Source organism: Ascaphus truei, chromosome 9 (assembly GCF_040206685.1).
Source record: "Ascaphus truei isolate aAscTru1 chromosome 9, aAscTru1.hap1, whole genome shotgun sequence".
Lineage (NCBI taxonomy): Eukaryota > Metazoa > Chordata > Amphibia > Anura > Ascaphidae > Ascaphus > Ascaphus truei.
Genome location: NC_134491.1, coordinates 60,709,764 through 60,722,129, shown reverse-complemented (window position 1 = coordinate 60,722,129; position 12,366 = coordinate 60,709,764). Strand labels below are relative to the sequence as shown.

Here is a 12,366-nt window from a genome sequence, read left to right as displayed (position 1 = left end):
TGTCTCTCTCTTCCTTGCCCCAGACATGCTTTTACATGACAACACATTGCAGAGCGAGGCTTATTCTATATCAGCATCCGGGGCTAATCTGGCAGTTTTTGGACAGCATTCCTTATTAAAGTCAATAGGGAATTTGTGCTGAAAACAGCCCAATCAGCCACAATGGCCGCTATAGAATAATCCCCTAAATCAGTGATGCTCAACTCCAGTCCTCAAGACCCCCCTAACAGGTCAGGTTTTAAGGATATCCCAGCTTCAGCAAAGGTGGCTCAATCAGTGGTTCAGTCAACGACTGAGCTACTGATTGATCCACCTGTGCTGGAGCAAGGACTGATTGAGCTGCCTGTGCTGAAGCAGGGACTGATTGAGCTACCAGTGCTGAAGCTGAGATATCTTGAAAACCTGACCTGTTGGGGGAGGGGGATTTGAGGACTGGAGTTGAGCAACCATGCCCCAAATTACATTTATGAGGTTCTTGTATAACACAAGCATCTTTTGGGGACTGCTTAACCAAATCTTTGCTCTTTGATACAGCAGGTGGTGTTTTATACATCGGGATAGCATCAGTTGTGCAGTGGGCAGTCGTGGGGGACCCGCCTCATTTATTCCCTCGCCCGGGGCTTCAGTTTGCTTCTGATTTTCTTGTTAAATACCATAAGCACAAAAGGGCAGGCGGATCCGTAACACATGGTAAAGAAAACCCTCACATCTGTCACCAGCGCTAGGAGGTGGGTGGACACGGTTTGGTAGAGCCAGATGGTATTATCAATCCCATACAAGGTGACGTAGAATGTCACCAGGGTCACCACGGCACATGCCGCCTGTGCCTCGGCCGATGACTGTCCCTTGTTGCTACTGGAGCTGTGCAGCCCCTTCACCTGTTTGCTGTGTTGGTAAAGGACCCACAAGATGTAGCAACTTGCCATTCCCATAAGGACTACTAGAACCAGGTCAAGGGAGAAGCTGACAAAGCCAGAGGCCTCAAAGGAGACTTTGTTTGGGTACACCACAATACAGTAGCCCGGGCCATAGGCATACTTGATGCCCGTGGTGTTGAAAGCCTGCGTGGCATAGAGGCCAAAGGGCGTGTTGACAGTCACACTCATCACGTAGAGGAAGCCAATGGCAGGCGCCACTCCTCCGTGGATTCTTGTCTTGAAGGAAGAGCTCGTGCCAGCTGAGCTGAGGATGGCACCTTGGAAGCAGCTGAGGAGGCAGGTGAGGCTGATGGCCATGCTGCGAAACACCCTGAAGACCGCAGAGGTCACCTTGCAACCGGCATCATCGATGTGACCCCTGACTCCCATCTCAAAGAGGATGGTGGGGAAGATCCTGGTGAGGTACCCAAGGAGATTGGCCAGGGAGAGGTGGCACAGGATGAGATCTGAGCCCACCAGCTTCTGCTCCTGGTAAGAAATCGCTGAGAAGGCGGCCAGGATCAGGACGTTACCCGTTACACCCATGAAGGTTATGCAACTGTAAGTTGCCACCTTAACCAGTTTGTACAGCTCCATTATACCTGCAGGAAATATATATGGTTATAACATGAACAATGCAGGGATAACTCTACAGACTGTCAGAGACATTTCACAATAACATAGATCAATCCCAGGCAAACATCCCTAAATCTCCTCTTCTCTATGTTTCACTCCTTTACTCTGGAATGGGACATCTCGCCGCCGGCATCTCACCACAGCCGCTGTCATTTAGCCGCCGCCTGCCGTTTCGCCCCTAAGGTAAGTGATTAGCGTTAACTTTAGGGGTTTTAGGGCATGGGCGTACATTTTTTTTAGGGGAAGGGGTTAACGGGTTAGGGTTATGGGCTTTTAGGGTAAGGTGAAGGGATTACCTTTGCCACAAAACAGCGAGATGTCCTTGAACGCTCTCACTCTCTGTTGTCTGTTCGGCAACTTTTCTCCTTGTCTTTCTGTATCTTTCTCTTTGCTCCTACGTCAATCTCTTCTTATCCTTCATCCCTCTTTCATTCCCCTTTCCTTCTTCCTTCATCTTTCCTACCATAATTCACATTCTTTTTACCTTTATTTTTTTTTAACATTCTCTATTGTTTTCTTCCCCCCCGCTCTTTATTTCTCTTACATTTTTCTTTATTGCTTGTTTTCGATCTCTTCTCATTTTTCTTTCTCTCCTGCTGTTTTTCTCTCCTCGCGCTTTCCTACCTTTTCATCCACGTTAATGTCATCTGTTTACCTATTCATTTTCTCACTTTTATATATTGAAACAGATCCCTTAGAGCGGCAATCCCTGCTAGGATTAAAGTAAACTAATTGCAGTGATATGCTTAAGGAGTCTCACCTGGGTGATTGATACCCGTTCTTACCCAAATCTGACACCTATAATTATTTTGTATTTATTTTAAAAGTTAGTCTTGGAAGGGGTGGGATTTCCTCTGGCTGCTCCCTTTGTGTGATGTCACTGTGTGATGTCACTACGAGTGCTTGTACAGCCAGTGCCCCCCCTCTCCACCTCCCCTTACCTTTATTGGCTCTTTGATAAGGACACGGTGGGATAAAGGTATATCCCCATTTAAAGACCCTGATGAAGAAATTCCACTGCTCGACTATGTGGTATTGCACATTGAAGGCCTGGGGAGACTGACAATAATATTTTAGGAATCAACATTTCTTACCCCTCCAATACTAGTATGGAACATATATAAATGTATAGGAGGGTAAAATCATTTTCACTTTCTAGTTGTTGTAGCTAGCTCAATATAGAGCTTCAACCATCAGGCTATCACCATGAATTCTCCACGGGTTTTCTTCTGGATTACATCCCCCATAATATGTCCCAGATTGCATGTTATAGAGCAGGGGTGTGCAAACTGGGGCATGGCAGATATAGAGGTCCCACGCTCTCCCCCCAGGCATTTAAATGAAATCCCGGGGGACCACGCAAGCCCTGTATAACACACTTCTCTTCCAGCGACGCGTCATCATGGTAACGGACCGTCAAATGACGCTGCAGGGTCACGTGACGGCACGTTACCATGGTAACGTGACGTCACATGACCCCGCGTGTCATTTGACGCCGGGGCTGAGCAGGGAAGGAGGGCGCTAGGCGCCGAGGAGAGCAGGCAGGTGTGCGCATGGGGAAAAGTTTGCGCACCCCTGTTATAGAGGATCTGTTACAGTAGAGTAACCATAAACTGGTGTATCGCCCTTATAATGTTCACTCCGCCTGTGACTTCCTAATGTACCATGTCTCCTGCAGCTGTCATCTATGCAGAAACACATGCCCTGACAGGCCCTCCAAGCTGCTCCCCTGCGGTGCACCGGTGGTTCACCTGACACTGTGGGAAGGCCAGAGTGCCCAGTGGGAGCGATAAACGGATGAACGATCAAGAAGACGAAGATATGTATGTGTGTGTATATAGATGTCAACATGGATTTGAAGCAAAAGGTGGCACTCTGTGCTCATTTGCATGTCATTTCCCAGAATCCCTTGCTGCAGTGGAAGCACTGTGTGCTGGGTGATAATGGTGAAAGGCAGGGTTGCAGACCTGTCTAAGACATGCAAATGAGCATACAATAATATTTCCATTTGCTATATATATAAATAAATAAATAAATAAAATATTTATCAATAACATCTTTAAAAACAGAGCATAACTCGGTAGGAAATCCCAAACCCCAACCGGTTTTGGCATCTTTCACAAGACTTTCTCAAGGGAAATAATTGACTGAAAGTTCTCACTGTTCATTATATGGCCCAAGAAACATTTAAAGATATACATCCTATACAAATGACCTATAGAACTAAATACTATACATGTACTCCTGTACAAGTATAAATAAGCACACCACTTGCAATCTCCGTTAAAGCCATACAGTATTTAAGGAATGCTCGCAATTCAAACATCCAACAAATTTCTGTTTGTAACAGTTTTTGTAATGGCTGTTACCACCTCTAATAGATGTTAGAATATGTTCAATACCGATAAAGTGTAAGAGACTCGCAGAAGCAGGATTGCCACTGACGTAGGGTTTGTAATACGCGCAGAAATATATTTAGAGAGGATTCCCTTTCTCTCTATTGCAGAATATTTAGAATGAAATAATTTCTATTGACAGAGATCCTTTGTGACACCAGAAAAAAGACTGACACAACTATTAACAGAATCTGATCTCAGACGCGCTATTAGAGAGGGTTAGGGTTCCTTACAATACATCTGATCTCAGACGCGCTATTAAAGAGGGTTAGGGTTCCTTACAATGCATCTGATCTCAGACGCGCTATTAGAGAGGGTTGGGGTTCCTTACAATGCATCTGATCTCAGACGCGCTATTAAAGAGGGTTAGGGTTCCTTACAATACATCTGATCTCAGACGCGCTATTAGAGTGGGTTGGGGTTCCTTACAATGCATCTGATCTCAGACACGCTATTAGAGAGGGTTGGGGTTCCTTACAATACATCTGATCTCAGACGCGCTATAAGAGAGGGTTGGGGTTCCTTACAATGCATCTGATCTCAGACACGCTATTAGAGAGGGTTGGGGTTCCTTACAATACATCTGATCTCAGACGCACTATTAAAGAGGGTTAGGGTTCCTTACAATGCATCTGATCTCAGACGCGCTATTAAAGAGGGTTAGGGTTCCTTACAATACATCTGATCTCAGACGCGCTATTAGAGTGGGTTGGGGTTCCTTACAATGCATCTGATCTCAGACACGCTATTAGAGAGGGTTGGGGTTCCTTACAATACATCTGATCTCAGACGCGCTATAAGAGAGGGTTGGGGTTCCTTACAATGCATCTGATCTCAGACACGCTATTAGAGAGGGTTGGGGTTCCTTACAATACATCTGATCTCAGACGCGCTATTAAAGAGGGTTAGGGTTCCTTACAATACATCTGATCTCAGACGCGCTATTAGAGTGGGTTGGGGTTCCTTACAATGCATCTGATCTCAGACACGCTATTAGAGAGGGTTGGGGTTCCTTACAATGCATCTGATCTCAGACACGCTATTAGAGAGGGTTGGGGTTCCTTACAATACATCTGATCTCAGACGCGCTATTAAAGAGGGTTAGGGTTCCTTACAATACATCTGATCTCAGACGCGCTATTAGAGTGGGTTGGGGTTCCTTACAATGCATCTGATCTCAGACACGCTATTAGAGAGGGTTGGGGTTCCTTACAATACATCTGATCTCAGACGCGCTATAAGAGAGGGTTGGGGTTCCTTACAATGCATCTGATCTCAGACGTGCTGTTAGGGAGGTTTGGGGTTCCTTACAATGCATCTGATCTCAGACACACTATTAGAGAGGGTTGGGGTTCCTTACAATGCATTTGATCTCAGACGTACTATGAGAGAGGTTTTGGGTTCCTCAGAATTTCACATAGGGTCCCTTAACCAAAAAAGCTTGGAAATAACTGCACTTAAGGGTTCCAAACTCTAGCACGCCCTAACTCCCATTCATATGAATGGTAATTAAGATATGCAAAGCTTGGCCTGAGAGTAATTTTAATTGTGGGCTTTGTGCCCAGTATAGCCATACAAATAACACATAACATTTTTAATCATTCAATATACAGGTAAACAAATACAGATAAAATAGTTTATTATTTGTTATGTATTTGTGGTCTTGTTCTCTGTTTTATGTTGGATGTACCATTCATCCACTCAAAGACAGAACTTCAGAGCACAAGTCAGTCATAAATAATGTGGATTAAATGATAGGGACAAATAAAGAGAAGGATAACCCCAGGACCATGGCTATTTATTTTAAAAGGGTCAATCATACTTCTGTAGCTCTCTTAGACATTATCGGTAGTGTACATAATCCAACATCTCTTACAGGTGGTGACAGACATACAGTATAAAGCTGTTACAAACAGAAATGTATTGGATGGATGAGTTGCCTGCAGTCCATAAATATATTTATTTATAATTGAACATGAGTAAATTTGTACTATTTATTCCTAGAAATAATAATATATGTATACGATGCATATCTTTAAATGTTTGAATCACATATGTTTCTCAGGCCATATAATGACGAGTAAGAATGTCTGGTCAATTTTTTCCTTGAGAAACGCGTGGAAAAGATGCCAAAACTGGTTGGGGTTTGGGAATCCCTACTGAGTTCTGCTTTGTTTTTAAAGATGTTATTATTAAATATTATTATTAAGCCCACCTTAGCAAACTTGACACCCACTACAATTCATTTTGTCGTTTTGTTCTCCAATGCAACTACAACACACATCACTGCGAAATGCTCAAAGAACTAGATTGGTCATCACTAGAGTCTAGGCGCAAAGTTCACATTTCCTGTCTTGCCTTTAAATTCTTAATGGGCAAGCTACCCATCTATCTGAACAAGCTCCGCACCCCTACCACATGCAGCACCTATCACCTGAGATCAGACTCCAAAAGACTGTTCATGGTCCCAAGGCTCAACAAATTATCCGGCCGTTCCTCCTTCTCTTACCGTGCACCCCAAAACTGGAACAACCGACCAGAGACTCTCACATCCACCACCAGTTTAAGTTCTTTCAAATCTAAGGCTGTCTCACATTTTAACCTGGTCTGTAACTGTTTCATACGCCCATAATATATATTTTCTTTAACTGTGCACGCAATGTCTTGTATATAATGTATACCCTGCTCATTATGTAACTGTATTTGTAACCATGTATTATTTGTCTTAACTCTGTGCCCAGAACATACTTGAAAACGAGAGGTAACTCTCAATGTATTACTTCCTGGTAAAATATTTTATAAATAAATAAACTCGATCCCCATGACCAGGGCTGCCAACATAAATTTGTTGGACCCAGCACAAATTTGAAGAACAGGGCTCCCAGTCTTTGCTCGCCTATAGTTAAACTTCGGTTTACGTATGTATCTTAATTCCCCCCCATCTCCTCATGCCTTTCGCTCTCCTTTCCCCCCTAGTGCCTCTTTCCCACACTCTTCACGTCAATCCATCTTCTCCCCTTGTGTCTCCTCCTCACATGTACTTAGCTTCTTTCCACCTCACGTCTTTCACTCTTTTCCTCCCCCAATGTATTTTTCTTCTTTCCTTTCCCTAATGTGTTTCTCTATGTATTTTTCCCCTTATCTATTTCTCCCCCCCCTACTAAGACTATTATTTCCCCCCTCATGTTTCTCTTTTCCTCCCCCCAAATATCTTTTTCTCTCCTCTCCTGCCCCAAGCAGGTATTTCTCTGCCTTCTTCCCCCTGCATGTCTCCCCCCCAGGTCTTTCTCTTTCCCTCCCCCCCAGGTCTTTCTTCCTCCCCCCCAGGTCTTTCTTCCTCCCCCCCCCCAGGTCTCTCTACTTCCCCCCCACGCCCCCAGCAGGTCTTCTTTCCCTCTCCCTAGGTCTTTCTCTCCCCTCCCTCCCCCCCAAGCAGGTCTCTTCTCTCCTCTGCAACATTTCTTTCTCTCTCCTCTGTTTTCTCCCCCATTCTCACGCATTCTTTCTTTCTATTCTTTAACACCCCTTATACCTTTCTTTTACCTCTTACCTATTTCTTACATATTTCTCTCTTCTCCTTTATTTTCCTTTATCTTCCTTCCCAGATCTCTTCTTCACCTTTCATGGCTGTGTCTCCCCCTGAGCTGTCCCATCCCTCTCACCTCTCAGCTGCATGATCCAGCCTTCCAATGTTGACCTCCCTGAGGCTCTGTCCACTGACTGAGGTTCCAGCCCTGCACTGCTGTCCACTGACAGGCTCCGCACACTCAGTGCTCAGGAAAGAAGAAGGAATTTCCCCTGTGCCTGTGTCCTGCAGTTCAATGCCTTGCTGGATGGAGGTTGGGTCCCTAAACCCACTGGGCCCAGGACAGCAGTACCGGCTGTCCCCCCCTGTCGGCGACCCTGCCCATGACATGAAGTCCAGTGCTCTCTTGTCCAGAAGAACGCCAGTGGAGGATTTAAGTATTTAAGTATATGCTGACAGCCTGACTATTGAATCTCTACAACTGGGGTGGCCAACTCCAGTCCTCAATAGCCACCAACAGATCAGGTTTTAAATCGTTGGAATTTATTCACATTTAATATTTAAAAAAAGATTACAAACGTATTAATTTTAGAATTCTGTTTTTCAAATATTTACTTTGGAAAACTAAAATGTAGTTTTTTTATATTGGAATTTTTTTTACATTTCTCCAAATATTTTTTTGCAAATTTGGCGTTTTTGTTGCAAATTCAAACTTTGGTAATAATGTTACCCATCACTAATGAGGAGGACACACTGCTACAACAACGAATACGTGAAAGTGATCTGACCCTTAAAACATTTAGACTAATCTGGGGATGGGGAAAGGGAAGGGGAAAGGGGAAAGGGAAGGGGAAAGGGGAAAGGGAAGCTCCCGCGTCAGCTAAGTAAGGATAGTATTTAAATCAAATGACACACAGACTGGTGCAATAGAGAATATAAACTATAGTGGCAACATAAACAGACAGACAGATTCCTCCTTGAATGCACCCTTTGAGAAAGCGCGATCATGCGCGAAACGTGCGTCAGGTGACCAGAACGTGATGACGTCATCATACTGAGCGGACGCCTCCTAGCAGTGGGATGAAACTGTTGCGGCTGCAGCTGCTGACTGAGCAGACTCCAACCCTCCATCTCGGCACCCCGCCCCCTCTGCCTACACTGTAGGATCGTGAGCTGCTGCAACGGACACCCCCAGTCCCCATAAGCTAAGTTATATTATGGATGGCCAGTCAGAAGCTATTTCTTGAGGTCACTGCACCTGATAGCGGCATACACTATAGCCGCTTCTCTGACAGGCATACTCCCTAAACACTGCGTTATCTGGGGGGGCCCATACCGTCGGCCTTATTAGGGGTAACCCATACACACTTAGGGCAACATTACTCTGTGCAACACTTACTGTGGATAACATCTTATGCACTGACTTAATACTGGTATGAGTACTCTGAACAATTACAGTGTTTTTATTGCCTGCTATCTGGGAGACTCCACTCAGTGAGCCTCTGTTTTTCCACCCAGCAGAGACTCCATTCAGTGACCTCTGCATTTAATTGTGTTATACTATTCTGAGGCTATAACTGGATACGGTCACTGAACCGTGCCTCAGGGCATTAGCAGAGCACGCTTTGTGCTTGCCCTACGCAGAGGTCACTACTCATTAGCCACGTAGTTAATAGCTATGTATGTGGTTTTATTTTATGTTATATGTATTACTTATCACATCCTCTGTTGACTTCATTTTTGTTCTGGAGTTGACATACACCCCAACTCTTTGTGGTCTAGTTATACGTGTGTAGGGGTTCCATGACCCACGAACTGTATATGAACCGCCTCTTCAGATCCAGTATCAGCATACTTTTTTATAAGTGTGTTGGTTTTTGACAATAGAATTCCTGTCAACAGGACTGGTTTTCAAGTCTGTAGTTACTTTTTGGCGAGACTTTGCAGTTTTTTGTAGCCCACATCTAGGTGGTGTATTGTCATTTATTATCTTCCATATACACACATGGGAAGATCTTTTTCTTGGTTTGTTTAAAGGGACTGGCCGTGGACCATTTCTACCATTTCCCTCTATACAATATGTTTTTACTATTTTGTGATTAAAAGGTTTTTAATGTTATCAACCATATCACTCTGATTTACCTTTCTGAGTGCATTCAAGGAGGAATCTGTCTGTCTGTTTATGTTGCCCCTAAAACATTTACACATGATCCATATGCCAATAGATTATTGTCAGCCCCTTTGATTTTAAGTTATCTGTACTAGGGATTTACACTACACATTTTACACTATACATTTTGTGATAATGAAACTCCTACAGTTTAATTTGATTATAGACTATTTTTTAAAATATATTTTGTGTTCCTTGTTCTCTTTCTCCCTCTCTCTCATCAGTTCACTTATTGACTTAAACCTAGACAGAACCTTACAATTTTAGCCACATTTTTGTCTCCATCATTGAGAAATGAAAGAACAAATAAAATATGATGGATAACGTATACCAGGGCTCTTCAACTGGTACCCACCACGGGCCTTGATGTGACCCTTGGACTCTCTGCTCTGCTAATTTCAGACTAGTTGTTTTGGCAGCTAAGTGCAGTTTCACACAGAATCTCACTTTTAAGTTAAGGTTAAGGTTTTACATATATATATATATATATATATGTGTGTGTGTGTAAAAAACAAACAAAAAACCAGTACATCGCTAAACAAGTGTGTCAATAATATATGTGAACTGGCGTGTATATATATAGTTGTACCAAAAAAACACAGAAGGTATATACTGCTCACAAAATGAAAATTATGTAATTTGAAATTATGGTTTTCCCCCTAAATGCCTAGATTGGCATTGGGCGCATCAGATGGGCTAACTGTAACACTATTACCAAAATTAGAGAAAGGGATTCCTTTCTCTAATTTTGGTAATAGTATATATAGTTGTATATATATATATATATATATATATATATATATATATATATATATATATATATATATATATAGTTCATGTTATAAAATCGTGTAAATGCCTCTAAAATCACTTTGCAATAAGAATGTGGTCCTTTTGCTCCTAAATGTTTTCTGATCCAGCGCCTTTGGAGAACTACGGTGGTTGAGGACCCCATGCCAGACATTGGGCTATGCAGGGTAGGGATCCTCTTCTCCCAGGGTTCATTTTAATATCTTTACTGACAGTATTAATGTAGAAAGTGCAGCTCCTTACCTTGTCCTGATGTTCACCAGTATCCCTCGTACATCTGCACTTCTCTTTATATATACACAGGTTGGACTCTGATCTGCCACCAGAATAACTCTGGATTTACTGAGATGCTTCTGTAAACACCAGGGACATTTCCCCGGGTGTAACTGGTCCCCCCAGACCCCTGTTTAATGCCAGACCCATTGGGGTTTTTACAATTCTGCATGATGTTAACTAACCAGAACATGACACCTTAAAGAGGCAATTCATGCAATATCCTACAGGTTTTTATTTTTTAATAAATTAGTTCTGCTACAAATTTTTTTAAATTCAACGCTTAAGCCATTTTGAATGAGTTTTAACATACTAAAACATACTAAAAATGTACCTTTGATTTCTATAGCAGGCTTTAGCGCACCTCCCCAGCAGTGAAAGATCTTTGTAACACTTTCCTGTTTGTGATAATCTGTTGCCAATATTCCCAGCAGTTTGAGTTGCAAACTGTAACAATAGATAATGTTACCGTAGTAATATAAGAATACATTGTAGCTGCTGAGTTACACTGACTGAAGGATTAGTTGAAACTGAAAGGCGGCTATGTAGTGAATCCTGGGAAACAGGATCTTTGCTGATCGGTCACGAGAGAACAAATCGATTGGCAGCTTAAGTAATGAATTTTCAATAAAAGAAATCAAAGGCTGCACATATATATATATATATATATAAATATATATTTTAAGACGATTGCAGCATTGGAGTTGTTATTACAAATTACATCACGTCGGTAATACGGACCACAATGCCTTTGTGGACTTTGTTCCCGTTCCATGCCGTGCTCTGACATCACTGGACCTGTGACAGTGTTTGGTAACAATCCTGCTTGTGTTTTATACACTACATGTGAGTGGTTTATATATATCATGTGAGTGAGCTTTCATCCAAAGGTTTTTTTTAATTATTAAATCCTATATAAATTGTACCTTATTGGACTAGGAGTGTGTGCTTCTCATTTTTGTTTTCTGTATATGCTGTATATACACACACATACCAACAAAATTAGGGTTATCCACAGCACTCCGGAGTATTGAAAAGAAGACATTTTATTTGAGCCCTTAAAATACAAAAATTTAAACAACCGTGAAACGTTTCGTGCCGCCATGGCCCCTTGGCAAAATGCCAACGCTTAACCCTAAAACCCCCTAATCTTAACTCCTAATACTAATGTTACCCCCTGCCCTAATAACCTTAACCCATTATCCTAAAAAGACGCTACCTAAGCCCCTAACCTAAGGTCTTACCCTAACCACTAAAAAAAACCTTAATTTAACCCCCTACCCTAAACACTAAAACCCCTTAATTTAACCCCCTACCCTAAACACTAAAACCCCTTAATTTAACCTCCTACCCTAACTAGTTAAATTTACCTTAGAAGTGGCGGAGGTTCCAGCGGCGAATCAGCTGCGTCGGAGTGTCCGTCTGTGGCCAAACACCAGCAGTCAACAGTGAAACGGTGAAATGGTTGTGGCCAAATGTCCCATTCCCTGTGTATTGTGCTGGGAAAATGCGTCTCTCTATGAAACAGTCCTCTATGGTATGAATGCCTTTCTGGGTCCAGATATCGAATACTGAAGATTCTCTTCCTGCAGCAAAATAGAGGTTACCACTATCGGAGGGTGTCTAGAAATGGCAGGA

General features: G+C 42.7%; 1 protein-coding gene across 1 annotated transcript; it reads right to left on the bottom strand.

The window, feature by feature from the left end:
• Nucleotides 1-602: 602 nt before the first annotated feature.
• LOC142503256 (olfactory receptor class A-like protein 1) lies at nucleotides 603-1,514 on the bottom strand. Its single transcript, XM_075615418.1, has one exon. The coding sequence runs from the start codon at nucleotides 1,512-1,514 to the stop codon at nucleotides 603-605; it is 912 nt and encodes a 303-aa protein (XP_075471533.1).
• Nucleotides 1,515-12,366: the final 10,852 nt, after the last annotated feature.